The sequence below is a fragment of the Arctopsyche grandis genome, chromosome 2 (assembly GCF_051622035.1).
Source record: "Arctopsyche grandis isolate Sample6627 chromosome 2, ASM5162203v2, whole genome shotgun sequence".
Taxonomy (NCBI): domain Eukaryota; kingdom Metazoa; phylum Arthropoda; class Insecta; order Trichoptera; family Hydropsychidae; genus Arctopsyche; species Arctopsyche grandis.
Window position 1 is genome coordinate 29746691 of NC_135356.1, and position 17924 is coordinate 29764614.

A 17924-nucleotide genomic window follows, 5' to 3' on the forward strand; every position below is an offset into this window, starting at 1 on the left:
TTTCCACTCAACCTGAAAATTTAAAAAAAATACGTCGTATCGATAAGAATTTTAGTATAACCGATACTAAGTTTCGATTCGATTGGACGAACGGTGTTCAAAAAATCCCCAAAATAGACTGACAAACACAGTTTTCTGGATCATGAAAGCGTGATCAGTGATTGATTCTGAGTTCGAATCAGACAAATATCATTGCGGTTAAGCACAATATCTGCGACACAATACAGGCCGTTCATACCATTTTGTGGAAACGGCAAGCCGGCATTGAAACGGGTTAGAGCAAACAAATGGACTATGACTATCATTGCTCATCCCACCATTGTTCATTATATAATTTTGTTTTATGTTTTTTCCATATTATTTTTAAATAAATTTTTGCCAGCACCGTAATCCCGGTATTCAGATTAGTTTCGGCACCGGGATTCACGGTACCAGAAAACACCGGAATCCCGGGATCTCGGTGCCTGGGATCCCGATATTGGAAGCCTTAGTTGGTATTAAACACGAAAATAAAATAATGGATTTTCATCGAAAAAAATTAACAATTATCTATATATATATAAAAATCAATGTTTGTCTGTCTGTTTTGAATAGGCTCCTAAACCACTAAACCGATTACGATGGATAATCGGTTTAGGATTTGTTGTATGCATGACTGGGAAGATTACTGTGTAAAAAAACGGGAAAAAACCTCTTAATAATAATAATTGTAATTACGATTTTATCGACGCGAAAGTATGTATGTAGTTAAGGAAATGTTTACGTTGGTAACCGAATTGCGCGCACGCATGCCAATGTACAAATACATTACGTACCACTCATACCAACCTGACATTACGTACCACTCATAACAATCCTACATATGAATATAAATCAATGTTTGTCTGTCACGTATGCGTTCCTATACTTTACTATAATTTAATGTGATTAAGTATTAATTTGAAACTGACACATTCACTTATCAAAACGCATCGAGAAACGGAAACGGGACGGGATACGTTATTAATAGTACGATGGAACTTTCAGGATTTATTGCATGTCCGGGAACCTTACTGTGAAAAAAAATCGGTCAAAAACGCAAACGGAAACGGGAAAAACGGGAATGAGTGGCATTGCCACGCAATAATTTCAAATGTTTGCGCGTCGTGACATGCGTTGTTAGGATAAAATAAATAAATAATTGAATAATTTCAAATGTGTTCGCTGCCTGCGTTTTTCCGTCAAATGGGAACGGGTACGGGAACGAGAACGGGAATGGGAACGGGAACGGGAATTGCATGCGTTAGGGCGCGATCACACAGCGAGGGAGCGGTATGCTATACGCGGGATATTTTTTTTAGATAGTTTTAAACACACACAAATTGTAGGGTCATACCCGGTACGATACGCCGGATCTTACGGGATCGTGCGGGATCGGAGCCGTCTCGTTGAAATTCTATAGAATTGTTTATACTAACTTGACGGTGATATATAGCAATTCGTCGACCCTCGGACGACGCTTGACAGTGATCGATAACGGTGTATCCCATATTTGCAAAAAAATATAGCAGAACTTGTCGGAATAATAAGATTATAGAAAATACAAATTACATTAAGGATTTCAAGCTTTTATTGTTTAATAATTCAGTTTTAAACTTAATTAGTAAACAATTAACAAAAATAGACAAACAAGTGTCCGGTTTATAACAACAATTGACTAATATTTCCGGGTAGGTTTAAGAATTAAATACTCATTCGATACTTTCATAAACAAACTCTGCGATCACGGACAAAGATGTATTCAGCATAAAGGGTTTTATGTAGTACACTAATTGTTAACCGGAACCAATTGTTACTAAATAAACAGAAATGACTAGACAATGGACTTAAGTTTTTTGGTACAAAAACTAAATACGTACTTAAATCCCTAATACCATCAACAGATAAACGAACAAAGATGTTTTTTACGTAAAAGGATGGTTTTTTACGTACTGTGTGATCGCGCCCTTAAGGGCGCGATCACACAGCGAGGGAGCGGTATGCTATACGCGGGATATTTTTTTTAGATAGTTTTAAACACACACAAATTGTAGGGTCATACCCGGTACGATACGCCGGATCTTACGGGATCGTGCGGGATCGGAGCGGTCTCGTTGAAATTCTATAGAATTGTTTATACTAACTTGACGGTGATATATACCAATTCGTCGACGCTCGGACGACGCTTGACAGTGATCGATAACGGTGTATCGATCTTGAGTATAAAAAGTATAAATAAAAAATACTTTGTTCTTGATATAAAATAAAGTAAAAATGGGCTCTCTTTAAACGAACATGTTATTGTATCGACATGTACATACATTCATACGGAAATGCATTCAGTATCAATTAGTTACAGTCCATATTGAGTGCACTATAGCCCTTTACGTAAAAAACATCTTTGTTCGTTTATCTGTTGATGGTATTAGGGATTTAAGTACGTATTTAGTTTTTGTACCAAAAAACTTGAGTCCATTGTCTAGTCATTTCTGTTTATTTAGTAACAATTGGTTCCGGTAAACAATTAGTGTACTACATAAAACCCTTTATGCTGAATACATCTTTGTCCGTGATCGCAGAGTTTGTTTATGAAAGTATCGAATGAGTATTTAATTCTTAAGCCTACCCGGAAACATTAGTCAATTGTTGTTATAAACCGGACACTTGTTTGTCTATTTTTGTTAATTGTTTACTAATTAAGTTTAAAACTGAATTATTAAACAATAAAAGCTTGAAATCCTTAATGTAATTTGTATTTTCTATAATCTTATTATTCCGACAAGTTCTGCAATATTTTTTTGCAAATATGGGATACACCGTTATCGATCACTGTCAAGCGTCGTCCGAGGGTCGACGAATTGCTATATATCACCGTCAAGCTAGTATAAACAATTCTATAGAATTTCAACGAGACGGCTCCGATCCCGCACGATCCCGTAAGATCCGGCGTATCGTACCGGGTATGACCCTACAATTTGTGTGTGTTTAAAACTATCTAAAAAAAATATCCCGCGTATAGCATACCGCTCCCTCGCTGTGTGATCGCGCCCTTATTGTGACATTGCAACGAATGCCTGGTTCAGCTAGTTTATATATAAATAATAATGAATTATGTTACTAATTATTTTAAAATATGAATTAGTTTCATTTTATTTGGTTGTAGAATAGAAGTATGTAGTTTCATTGCGTACGAGATGTGTCATTGCGTAGGAAACACACGTGTTTCGTTTATTGCTAACACGTGTTAACGATAATAGGTTGATTTGTTGTGATTATAACTACATACATAGTTTGTCTCGATCTTTCTTCGTGACTTGTTGTATACATTTTTTATTGATCTATTCTGTGGCAGCCCTAGCGAAAAAGAAGTGTATTTTTTCCGTGAAATTGTTTGTTGGATCGATTGCGGCTCACCAATTATGTTAGTTAAAAATATTAAAATAATTTAAATATTAGTAAAAGTACGTTTTTTTTTTAATTGAAAATACGTGGCGCTTTCTACAACCGTGTGACGATTAAGTGGTTAATAATTAAAAAAAATATTTTTAGGTGACACCACCCCTAGCGACGCCACTGCCGTGGTAAATGTAGCCAATCACTTGGAGCTTGTCAGCAAACAAATCGGGAGACCAATCACTATGACTATTCTACAAGGTATATTTTCAAGAAAATATACCTTGTTTATATGCAGTGGCGGCTCGTCCATACGCACTGCGGTACTGCAGCACCCCCAAGGAAATTGAGAAAAATTTCATATTATTATATACATAAATGTATGTATATTATATGAAAATATCAATATTATTTAAGCGTGTATTAAGCTCGCCCACACACCGATACATCCAATAATGATCATACATCGCGGTACTAATATCAGAAAGTGAGGCATCATTTATGATTTTGTGCAGTACGGGTTTCGATAGAATATGCCGAGTGGGTGAAGGAGGGGCGCGGGGGCAGCTATAAGCTTGGTCCGCACTGCACTCCCAACAGTACACATTTCTTTTTGCGTTCGTGTGCGCGCCGCGCGCTCGACACGCTCCTGACTTTTCTTCATTTCTTCTACACCTTTTGTCTTTTCTTCTACACCTCTTACACTTTCTACGTTTCTACACTTCCTTCTACACGTCACTTTAAGTATTTAAGATGGTATCAAAATCAAGAGAAGCTTCAATCTAGTAATATCGATGCATTTTCAATTAAAGAAAACTTAAAAAGTTAAAAACTACCTCTGAGCCAGAACGGTGTTTTTCATCAATAAATAGAATAAAGACATACATATATAAGAAACACAATGGTTCAAGAAAGATTGACGGCTTTGTCTATTGAAAAAAAAATGATTATGAACAGTGAAAAATTTAACGAAAAGGTGATAGGCCTTTTTTCAAGGAAAAAAGACAAAAGAATAATTTTTTAATGAAATAAAATACATATAATGTTTAATTTTGATAATTTTGTTTGTTAATAGTAAAATATAATCCAAATAAACATTTTTTTTTTATTTTTAATCAACCGCAGCACCCCCAGATATCTTATCCACGAGCCGCCATTGTTTATATGTATAATTTTTCACCCTTCAATAAGTGAATTGTAAAATATTACAAAAGAAACTCAATTAGACAATACATATGTATATACTAAATAATCTCGCTTTTTTGGCCATTGAACACAAACATGTATCAAATAACGCCTTTTGCAAACAAAATTCGACTGAAATCCTTTGCAGGAGACGTCAGATGCTGTTGGCCGTTGGCGTTTGGCCAAAACACGCATATCAAATTATCACCATTATAATATAAACATTTTGACAATCATTATACAACCTATTAGTGAAGTAAAAATATATACATATGAGAGATAATGAGAGCGTATAAAGCAAAAATATAGGCGTTTAAACAAGTAAAATCTGACAAAACGAGTGGGTATTTTTCATCATCGTATTGGCGGAAGCGATTTAAATTTCTATCGGTGACCAAACCGCGCAAAATGGCAAAGTTTCAAAACGATCAGAAAAATGTAGGAATAGTGTCAGACTAATAAGCGAAGTGAAACATAGAAAACGCCTTGTAATAAAAAAAATAGAGCTTTATTGTTGATTTTGCAAATCTCAATTTGAGAAAATTTTTTGACTTGTCCCGTATTTCACTACCCGGTCCCGTATTACAATTTGTCCCGTTTTCTCCCTAAACTCTGCGTGAGAGAATCGGCGGTTTCCAAACTGGGAGGCGCGGACTATTGCCAGGGGAGGCGCCAAAACTTTTTAATAAAAAAATAATTTTCATACCATAATATCTACAAATAAATAAAACTTCATATCGTAGATTAAATTCAATGCATGAATGTTTATTTTTATTTTTCTTTCATTTTTATATATACATTTAATTCCTATAAAAAATTATCCGGAGAAGAAGATTTTAAAAATTGCGCCTTTGCAAACGCTCTGCTTTAGCTAAAGTTGCCCATTTAATTGCATATGTTCGATATGTCGCGGATAATAATATATTAGAAGATATATATTATTTTGCAAACACAATATTTAATATAATAGACAGTTTTTTTTGAAGAAAACGACATAAAGTGAAATAATTGCGTTGGACTGTGTACCGACGGAGCTCACTCAATTCGTTTCAATTCGACCCAAGCCTATGAATTACTCACTCTTACTATTAAAAAACTTTTTCGTTTGATTTTCGATGGTTTGTACATACATACATATGTACATATGTATGTATGTATGTATGTATGTACTAAAGGTCGAGGGCATTCATTTTCCATGAATATTAGAATCACTTCAACATGTCGTGTTTTTCAGATTCGACGCCTTATTAAAAATTTGACGACAAACCCTTCGTCCATTACATTCGTATATATGTACATATGTATGTTACAGTCGAAGTGTAAATTTAGTTGTAATACATATTATCCAACTGGCGTTTTAGGTCATTCATATTCGAATAAAATTCAACTAGTAAATTATATCTCTACAAGCGCAAATACACTCAACAGTGAGCGCTAGTTGTAATATAACAGTTTAGATACGTATTAATATTACGTAATATTACGTATGATTATTAATATTACGTAATATTATGAATATTGCGTATTAATATTACGTATTAATATTATTTAATAATAATTACGCATATTATACGGAATATATTCCAAATAGTCAAAATATATTACAACTGAAAATACACTTAAACTACTAATATACCTTAAGTATTAGGTTAGGTGGAATATATTCCAACTAGTCAAAGTAGATTACAACTGGAAGATTCAATTCAACTGAAACATATCATTTCATGTACATACAATACAATGTTACGTACATGAAATGTTATTTAAAATCCATTTCATAGACTCTGGTTGATATTTCAAATGTATGAACATACTCGTACATACATACATACTTAGTGGGTAATAATATTTGACCTTTTTATTTAATGAGAAAATGCAAGCTCCGTCAAAATAAAGAATATCCATGTACTTTCTTTCATAAATAAAAATTATGATGTGATTTACTTTCAAAGTTATGCTTTCTCAACGAAAATCTATTTTGTGATATGAAAATATCGTCTTGAATTCGTATCCTAATTAATATATACGTATATATAGACGGGGAAACTGTACGTAAGTTCATGCTATTATTATGAAAAATTTTATTAAATCTCCTGTTTTATCATATATTAAAGAGTTTCATATACGATCTTGTTGTCATATACGATCTTGTTGTCATATATGTACGATCTTGTTGATCTTGTTGTCGTATCGTATATTAAAATATTTATATTAAAAAGTTTATTTGCCGTGCAAAAATACAAAATCTTTTTCTTTTTTACTAATCAACGTATAATTAATTTTTCAAAACAAAATATTATGATATTATTTTTGCGCCAGATCCAATAAAAATACACTGTTTTTATTAAAAATATAAACTAATTAAAACATGCAATATCTATTTTCATTGGAGGGTGTCTATTTGAAATATGCTAAAATAAAAATCACATAACGATTCAGCAAAAAGAGGATATAGTAATATGTACATACATACATATTATTTGAATTAATACTGATTATGTTTGGACTAAAAAGAAACGACGATATTTTAAAATCGAATATAAAAACTGGGTTTCGTTGGTTATGTAATCAATTTTCAATAAAATGTAAAATATGTAAGCGAACATCGCGAGGTTTCTTAAAGAATGAAAATAATTGGTTCCATGTAAGTTTTCAATGTATCCCGATATATCTCCCGTCTAAAATCAACCCGATACACATATCGTTCATTGTATTCATACAATGTACAATCTGCCTCATGAACGTCAGGAAATATTAAAGCTAATTAAAACGAGCGTATAGATAGATTGTCTACAAAAGTAGCGGAAAATTTTTCAGTTGATGGACCGTCATTGGCACTTATTATTGATGCAAGATTAACTCAGATTAGATTACAACAAGATTAATTAAGAATTGAGAGGAAAGCCAAAAGTGCTGATGCGGACATTTATCCGGTTTACAAAAAAATAAAATAAAAATGCTATCCATTCGAATCTTAATCCCGTTTAAGTGATACTTCTGCAATGGTCGATCTATGTACAGCCACTGTTAGACCAAACTATAAGCTGACTAACAGAAGCTCAAGATGGAATTTTAATTACATAAAGATTCTTGATTCGAATGCTATGACTTTAATATCGAAATATCTATAGAACTTACTTTTTTCGTGAAGAACACACATGTTTAAGGGGTCGAAAAAAACAGTGGAAGAAAACTCGAAAAATTTCAGTCTGATTCCGCTAGCGGTTTGGGATATAATTGAATTCAAAATCTTAAAAAAAGAGGACACCTATAAGGGGAGGTACCTTTTCCAGCCAACTTAAAAATTTACGTTGTATCGATAAGAATTTCAGTGATCCATATATGTATATTAAGTTTCAGTTCGATAGCACTAACGGTGTTCAAAAAATCACCAAAATAAACTGACACACACATTTTTTCAAGATCAAAATTTCGAATTCGAAATTTCGTATGATTCTGAATTGGAAAGAGATATTGAAGGCATAGGATGTCCAGCACACGTTTTGCATAACACTATCAATAGCCGCTGATGTTTTGACTGTCGATGTTGAATAAATAATCGTCAAGATATTCAAGTACTTTAACATTTACACCGTGAGGACTGAAAAACTCAAAGACTTTTGTGAATATGTTGGTGTTGCCTACCAAAACTTATTATTCTACGTTGGGAGCAGGTGGTTATCACTTTTACCTGCAATTGAAAGAATATTGAATCTGTGGCAGCCATTAAAAGATTTTTTCGCTAACGAAGACAGACCACCAAAAGCCCTTAAAGATTTTTTTGATGATCCAATGAGTGAAGCTTATTTTTGCTTCTTGCATTCACAGCTCAATACATTTGAATCTCAAATTATAAATCTTAAATTAAAAAAAAAATGGTCCCAATCATTCAAAAAATTTAATGCTTTCGATTGGATGACTCTCAAGCAAGTTCCAGAATGGGGGGAAATATAACGAACCGTTGAATATTTGTAAGTAAGGAACATCGATGTTGGAAACAATGAGCTTATTTTCAACCAGTTCGTATAATCAAAAGATTATTTAAATAAAAATAATACCAACGAAAACTGGGAGACAGAGCTGAAATTGAGTATAGAAGAGAAATGGCTGAAGTTTTTTAGAGATACCAAGCATATTGAACATAAGTCATGTTTAATAAAACTATGTGAGTATATATTTGCCATTCCAGCCCACAATGCTAATTTGGAGAGAATATTTTCCCTGATGTCAACACAATGTTCGGATGAAAGAAATAAGCTGGCAGTTGAGACAGTTGAGGCAATTTTGGTTTGCGAGTATAATTTTAAAATGACTTGCGCCCAATTTTATCATCATGTAAAAGAGGAAAACGATTTAATTAAAAAAGTTAAATCATCGTTAAAATACGATTGGGCTAAAAAAGACTAATTTTTTAAAATTAACTATTACCTACCTACTTTTCCATGTTTTATTTATGTAGCACTTAAATGTCCCGTATCAATGCTTGACAATTATAACAACCCTACATATAGTTCTATATAAATATAGAAATTTTCGTGAAATGTACACTATAAGTCCAATAACTCGAATCAAAAAATATGATTAACAGATCCAAAAAAATTACAAATTTTATGAAATATGCATGTATATGTACATATGTATGTATATAAATGTCATATTTTACGTCAAAATAGGTCATTTTCGCCTCGTATTTTTTGTATTCCGATTAAAGTTACATACTCATTGAATCTCTCAACAACTTTTATTTTCGAAATAATCACGGGAACATGAAAAAAATGATGATTTTCTGAAAAACACACAATTTCCTCATACAAACATTCATTACGAGCGCGAAGCGCTTTGTGTGGGGACTTTCGAGCGAAACGGCGACTTTGAATTCTCATTAATCAGTCAACATTTATCATAATCGACTCAATTAAACTGCAATAGATGAATATTTAATTTTTTTTTAAATACTTTATAAATTGAAACTATTGTCGAAAAAGAGATAGATGTGAAAGACCCACTTTTTACAAATTTTTATCGAGATAATTCGATTAGGCACAAGACAGTGTTTTAAATCAATAAGTTTCCTTGATACGACAAAAGTTTTCCACGAGGTCCATCGATGAAAATATAATAAAAAATTAGCGTTTTTCACTCCGGCATAATAAACATACGATGTATTTGAATAAATATGTAATATATATCATTAAATCGGGTTTGATTTTAAAAATAATTATTCATGGAATGGCCCAAGTAATGTAAAAATCAAAGTCTGGTTGGTTAGTTCGAATAGTTTCATGGCGATTATTAAATAGTTGAACTTCGGAATTGAATTCTCAAATTCGACATCGTATTTTAAATTAATAATGTGTTCCTTTGCGCCCTATATTTAAAGGTAGAGCAATTTATTTGATCCGATAATTAATAGTAAATTGTCCAATTTTAGAATAATTGTGGTTCTCATTTGCCGGTAACCACTATTATGGTAGTTATTGATATGCTCACGACTTAATTAATAATTCAACTGTCAATATAACAATCATAATAATCGTACATATATACAACACAAACCTAAAATTAACTGTATGTACATGGTACATAATTACCGTTGAAAGTTTTTCAATAGAATTACATATATTCTTCATACATATGTGTAGAATTTGATATTGTAAATTAGGCTCGATTTAAAATACAAACTACGTTTATTTCCATTCAAGTAGATGGCCGGCGAAATATACATACATTTGTAAATATCTACAAACATATGTATATATGTATATACATATGTACTATGCACATTGTAATTACTATACATGCAGTGTATACATAGATATTTGTACTGATTTTCAACTTTGAATGTGCTAAAGCCATATACCGGTCCAGTTAAAAATGTGTGTTTTAGATAAAATATTGCAAAATCTATGAAGTCAATTATTGTATCATTTATCATGTATAAAATGTCGAATAATATAAAATAAGTGTAAGAATTAAAAAAAAAAACGGGTGAAGCAGAGCCGTCATTCCAAGGCGGATATCACTCTCATCTGTAAGACACGTCTATAAGGGGCTTCCCGCGAAAATAATTATTTTTGTTGATATTGATCAATTTTTTTATTTCGTGATGACATAATTCGAATCATAGAGGCTTTGACGAAGAATTCATAAAATATGAAGACCCTGCATTCAGTACATTCGGAAATATAAAATAAAATATAAGTGTTAATTGAACAAATTTAGTAGGGACTCAAACAAAATAGAAAAACTTTTGATTTTTTTTCATATTATTAATGGCAATATTATTTTTTATACGAATATAAAATTTAATTCTGATAATGCACTTGGTGATATTTCCTTGGGTCTATTACTTGATTCCTATCACTATTATGAATAGGCATATGATATTAATTATAAAATATGAGATTCGATTTATTAAATTTTCAACATTCATAAGTACTTTACAACATCCTAAAAGTGCAAATTTGACCGTTTTTAAGTACATATGTACATATGTACATATGTACATATGTTCCGAATGTAAAAAATTAATGTTATTTAAATTTTATTTTCTACTACTGTTTTGCCTGTTGATAATTCAACGAATAGGATTTGGAAAGGAATACCTTATTTGCTCTCTGAGTGCTTTATTTTGCATGGACGATTCCTTAAAACTGGAATATATTATATTATACATGTATGTATGTATTTAAAAATTATATATATCTAGGTCAAATCATTTACATATCCGGTAATAGAGAAAAATAAATAAAGAGACGTATTTAATTAAGATGGAGTGCATTCGGTACATAAAATGCCTCTGTGCCTAAAGAAAAAGATCTTCGACCAATGTGTCTTGCCGGTGATGACGTATGGATGCGAAACTTGGAAATTGAATGACAGAATGCTGCATAGGGTCCAGTGCACTCAAAGAAGTACGGAACGTCGCATGCTTGGCATAACGAGGAGATATTTAAACGGAATACGTGGGTGTGAAGTATGACAAAGGTGGTTGATGTAATGGTGAGAGTAAAAAAAATTAAATGGCAATGGGTGGGTAACGTGGCTAGAAGAACGGATAAAAGAAGTGCTCGAATGGTACCCAAGGGAATGTAAAGGGGTGCAAGGAAGGTCGATGAAATCATAGTGTGTGAAATGAGATGGATGACAAATCCTCAAAAAAGAGACGAATGGAAGCGTGTATAGAGAGACCTTCATCCAGCAGTGGATAGCGAATGATGATGATGATGATATACAAAATACTATTTCGCTTCACTTCCAATTGCTCAAAGGTTTTCTCAGAGCGAAAGTATAAGGGTGCACGCAAGGCCGTAGAGATGGGTGTTTGAATGTGTGGGATGAGATGGATGAGGTTTGCTCATCTCTGGGAGGTTGAGGGTTGCTCATCTCACGAATGGAAGCATGTTGGAGAGGTTTTCGTCTAGCAGCGGATGGTTAATGACTGTGAATGATGATGCAATATATGTATGCATGGGGAAACTTACCTAAGACCGTTGAAGAGCTGCTTGGACTTTTCCAGCAGATGACAGAACTCGATCACAATTTTCCTTTCGTGCTCCTCCATACCAGCCATTTTTACCATTGCCGAATATTAAAGTCTGCAATCGCTCTGCAATCGCCAGAGATCGTCAACGCACCGTCGTCGACGTCTTGCAACCGCCACCAAATCGATTTTTCTGCGAAAACAATGCAAATCATCAATTGACTTCCAAGAGCATCAGTGAGCCGTCGACGGGCGAGCGCTCGCGAGTTCAAATTCTAACATTACGTATCCTATTTTCGATCATTTTCGCATCCACCTATCTACCTAAAACATTTGCTATGTACATATTTAATACGCATGTATTATATATGAGAGTCTAATTTCAGAATATGTCGAATTCGTGAGATGCTGGGGGAATTGACTGGATCAAAGTTTCACGAGTTCGAAATGTTTTTGCCTTCAGTATGATTTCTTTGACAATGGATTTGTTAACATGTGAAAATTTTATGTTGGAACTTTTATTTGTTTTTTTTTTTATTTTTATTTGAATTTTTATTCGTATTATTTCTTTTTATACGACTCATATATTTTTAAAATTAAATTATACGTTTTCAAATTACACGTCGAGGACTTTTGAAGTGTGCAGATTTTCGAAAAGACGTCTCGAGGATTTTATTGGATGGTTCGTAGTATTTAAATTACGTAAATGTATAAACTCATTTAAGCTAGACGGTAGTGAAGCCGGCATTTTGTAACTGAAAATTTAAATCTTCACAAGCAAACTACTTCATTGGATGAAAAATATGTAGGAGGGAAGTTTTTAATGGCTAATTTTAATAGCGCTAGATACATTTTAAAACGAGGAAATCTGTGCTCGTATATTATTTATCACAGCTCAATTTTTGTTTTGACAAATTTTATACATTCCTGAATATGCTGAGCTGTGTTGAACTTTACAGGAGCAGGAGTTGAAGCTAGTTTTTAATTTAATATGTATGCTAAATAAAATATGACGTTTAAAAGGCAGATTTTAAACCGGAGACTTTTTATTTTATGTATTTTTCTTTCTATGGATTCGTTTAGTAGACAAATGCGATTTTCAGATTTTTGAATGCATCCTAGGAAACCAGTTATATTACAATAAAGTTTCAAAAATTAAAATTTAATATGCGATATCATTTTAAAAGCATGTCAATGTGAAAACTTAGTCTTGTTGAATGAGAATATTAAACTTTTATATGGTATTTGATTAGGCAGCACACACATCATGTTGGAAATATAATATATTTCATTGTTACAAGTGTTGAAAATCCCGATTTGTATAGTTGTATGTATATATTGTTTTACTATTATTGAGTGAGATTTTGTCTAAAGATTGATGACTCCAACTTTGAGTACATAAGTAATGCAGCATCTTCAATACAGCCTAAAGATCAACGGCTCAAATTTGAATTTGCCGACTTTTTCCAAAAACTGATCTGGAACTACATTTATACATACATGAAGTGTCATTTGAAAATTAATTAATTTCAAATGATACCAGAAGACTTCATTTCTAGATCAAGAATGTCGTAGATGTAAAAAGTTTGAAAGTTTCACAATAAAGCACACTTTCAACTATTGATTGAATATTGAATGTGTATGTTTCGTCATCAAGTTGTGATCAATACAAAAAAATATTAATATGAGATCCTCTATGATTCACGAATGTATCATGATCAGGTTTTCCGAATTTTCATTAAGGAAAACCCATCAAATCTACGCGGCGAATGACTAACGTTGGAAAATCTTTTAAATTGGAAAGGTGAAATTGGATTTGATTCGAGTCATCCTTTTACTGTTATTGTTTCTAGAGTTTAATTTCCGATCTCTCGGCCGGACCTATCGCTCTATGAAAGGCGGTCCAAACTGCAGAAAATTATTTCCTTTAAAAGAAAAATTCATTTAGACTTGAAAGCGGACTCAAATTTAATTTAAAAAGAGGATCACCTCGTTAATTATTTCCATTGTTCTCGTTGGCCTACGAATCCGTTTTAAATAAACGGAGGAAAAACTATGCGGAACGTATTCAAGAATTCAAACAAAATGACCCGGTAATCTTGCGGTCTTTGAATTATGAAAAGATTCAAAATCGATACCGCACAAAAAACCCCGAAATTTCCGTCGTTTTCCATTCGAAATTGTACGTTGCGTATAAGTAGTTGCAATTAGAGAGCGAATTGCGACTTTTAATCGATGCGAATTTATATTTAAAGTTTTATCGAACACATTCCAAACAATTTCAATTCGCGAAACTTTGCGAGCGTCGTGTCGTTGGATGGAAAAGTTTGAATGTTCCATCATAAAATTCGAAATTGAAGAAAAAGAAGATGAAGCGTATCGTTTACTACTCTCATTTTCCCATTACCCCACCTCTGCCCACCCACCATTCCCTTTTTCCATCGACTCGAAAAGTAAATAGACAAAATGTGTTTGTTTTATGGGGATTGAAAAATTCTATAACATGACTACTATAATATATTAAGCCGATCATTTGATTACCTACATATGTATATTTATCCCAAGTGTACTTCACTGGTTAAGTGATTTTTTATCATTTAATAAGTTGTGTGCTAAAATTTCGATTGGAATTTTTGTGCCTCTTCTAGGAAGATCTGAATTATAATATTATAAAATTTAAAAATTATGAAATTTTGATTTAATTTAATACAATTTTGTACAAAATAAGCACACCAAAAACATAATCCGTTACCACTTTTCAATTCCACTCCAGATAGAAATGATAAGCCATTGGACATAAAAAAAATCCCAAGACATGGCAAATAGTATAAATAAGTGACGTTGAAAACTAGAAATCATTGAGACGTGATCAGAGATACAAATCAGTCAAAATCTCTAGGTTGACTTTTCTCAAGATCACAAAACTTTTCGTGTACATATAAAGCGAAAATATATTTAAAATAAATAAACGTGAATCGGCTTAATTGTGAATTGTGAATCGGCTTACCTGTGAAAATAGTGATTAAATTGAAAAATATATTACCATCAATTGCGAAACATTTCGACGACTTCGAGGATCATATAATAGTTTGAGTGTCCATGAATTTTAAATATATCCTAGTTGTTTCTGAATTTTTTATAGCCATGACCTATTATTATTCAGAACAAACTTTAGATTCAGTGTATATAAAAAAATCGCTAATTTGTAAGTGTAGAATTTAAAAAGAGTTTGTCGAAATTGGCTCGAAATCAACAGTTAGGAAAACTTTGGCATAGTATATTCATTTCCCACATAATTAGTTTGTGTATAAAATGTATTATGAGCGTTTTTAAGAATTGTAAATACATTTTTAAGCTCTTTTTTCTATTTTGCTGTATTATCATTAAAATAATATAATACTACATATAATTACTAACAAAAAAATAAAATAAAATTGTAAAAAAAATCGAAAGCGAGCTTATAAAAATTGATCAGTAGGTCAGCAGCTGTTAAAATAGATATAAGATGTATTGTGAACATAATTTAGTAATAATAAAAAAAGTATTTTAAAATTAAAACATAATTTGTTTCGAATGCAACGTATATTCATACATATATATGTATGTAAGATAAATTCAAGATAATTTTATAATATATATGTATATATTTTTTTTTTAAACAATACAAATCATATTGAAGTCGATATATATGGCAATGAAAATAATTCAAAATAATTACATATTGAAATGAAAAATGAGATTTTTAAGGTGCGATTGATAATTTTTTGACGTATTGTAAAATTTTATAAACTTACAAATGTGTGTCAAGTTTGAGCGATACAACGGAATTTTTACTTACGCAAACAAGGATGTGTCACACTACCTGTCCCTTGTATTTAAACAGCACACCTAAAAGTATTAACAAACGTTGTTGCAGCCTGAGTGGAAACGTGCGCGTGATGGACGAGCCGGGACTGAACTGACACCCCGAGATGAACACTGGAAAGTGAGGGTGGGGCTAGGAAAACGGGAGAAGGGCGCGTATAGAGGTGCTAGTGGGGGTGTGCGGGAATGGTAGTGGGGATGATATGATGAAATATTGAAAGCTTCGACGAATGCAGGTGTGCACGTATGATACATAAAGTTCAAATTCAACATATGCACATACTTGATTTGCCCTTGCCCTTTTTATTACAAGCTTTTTATTTCTTTTCAGCCGAGTGGTCTGTGATGGTTACTTTTACGTCGCCTTATGGAATGGATTATAGTCCCGATTTATGGTATTTGGGCTATCGACTGAAGCAATCGAAACATTCAAATTCGGATTTGACAATACAGTATAGCCTCAAATCGACTGATTCAATTCCATACCCAAAATTTATGGCGAATCGCGACCCATATCGCGAGCAAACAAATCAAAAAGTTCAAAAGATGGTTGACATAATCCTATGACTTTTCAATGTGACAGATTTCATTTGGTTTGAACTCTTAATAAAATCATTCTTCTACAGGTTATCACATTTATAATTTGTACACGTCAAATGAAACACTTGAAGTATACTACAATTTTTTGTATATAAAAAAATGATAAAATCAAACATGTATACACAATGATATAAATCATTTGCTATTTGTTAACAATATAAAGGTGCATATTTACAATCTGAGAAGTATTAAGTGTCACATAACTATTTTTTATACACAAAACTGACATTTGGTTGATCATTCATCAAGAAAAAAGTGATCATTCATGAATTCGTTAAAATGAAGCCTTCGTTGTGATTTTCGATTATTAGACTTTATATACATATGTGTGGTGTTTTTATATTCAAATGGTTTTGAATGATCTTCTAGCTAGGAGGGGCTTTAAGTGTTTACATAGATCCAGAGGAATGGTGGTATATGTATTTGTAGTATAATTACCCAGTGTTTGGAAAATTCGAACGTGCTCTTGGGTCGACGAACTGTTGAGAAGCGCCGTTTTCCGGGGTGAATTTCATCTTCTCGGCCACCGTGGTCGCACCGTTCCGGTTTTTCCTAGTCGGGTTCAACGACACTGCGGCTCTACGAGGGCGGGTTGGGCGGGATGGGGGGTGTGGTTAAGGAGCGGGGCGACGGAGGGCGAGGGGTCGCGCTTGTCTGTGCGGGGGCGCAGGCTCACCGGTGGAGCTCCGTCATGTCGGGGGGAGGCGGGGGGGTCGGGTGAGGGGGTGTGTGCGCGTGCGGGGGTGTCGCGGTGCAGCTGCGGCCGCGACGCCGGCCGCCGCCACAGTCGCGCGCGCGCGGGGGCGTCGGCCCGGGGGCGCCATCTCACAGGGGTACTCAACCTCCTAATCCGCTTCTAAAAAGTCTACTATATTCCTTTGTTAAGGCCTTGACTCCATCGGAAGCGATGAAGTGAGATCCCCAACACATTGGACCGATCTATTCAATACGGCTGCAGGATGTCCTCAAGGATCTATTGTGGGTCTGATTCAACAATGTCCGCTATATGTTAAGTTCTTCAATTATTCGGAGATAAGTTTAGAGATAATCGTTAAGCGAAGAAAATCTTTTGGACGTTTGAAGGGCCGACGTAAATCGGCCACTAGATGTCCTCTGGAATCTTTTTTTTGGTCTGATTCAACAATTTTTACTATGTATCTGCTTTTTTTAAGTCCTTTGTTTTCTTGGTAGAAGAGACTGAAGAAGCTTGTGAAGCGAGAAAGAGAGATCTCCAACATACTGGACCGATCTATTCAATACGGCTGCAGGATGTCCTCAAGGATCTATTGTGGGTCTGATTCAACAATGTCCGCTATACGTTAAGTTCTTCAATTATTCGGAGATAAGTTTAGAAATAATCGTTAAGCGAAAAAATCATTTG

General features: G+C 33.4%; 1 protein-coding gene across 1 annotated transcript in view; it reads right to left on the reverse strand.

Annotated features, from left to right (window-relative positions):
- LOC143922343 (protein SCAI) overlaps positions 1–12178 on the reverse strand; it is a 61782-nt gene extending 49604 nt beyond the window's left edge. The window contains exon 1 of the mRNA XM_077445567.1: positions 12081–12178. Coding sequence (XP_077301693.1) covers positions 12081–12178 — 98 coding nt within the window. The remainder of the gene's footprint in view (positions 1–12080) is intronic.
- Between the last annotated feature and the right edge of the window lie 5746 nt (positions 12179–17924).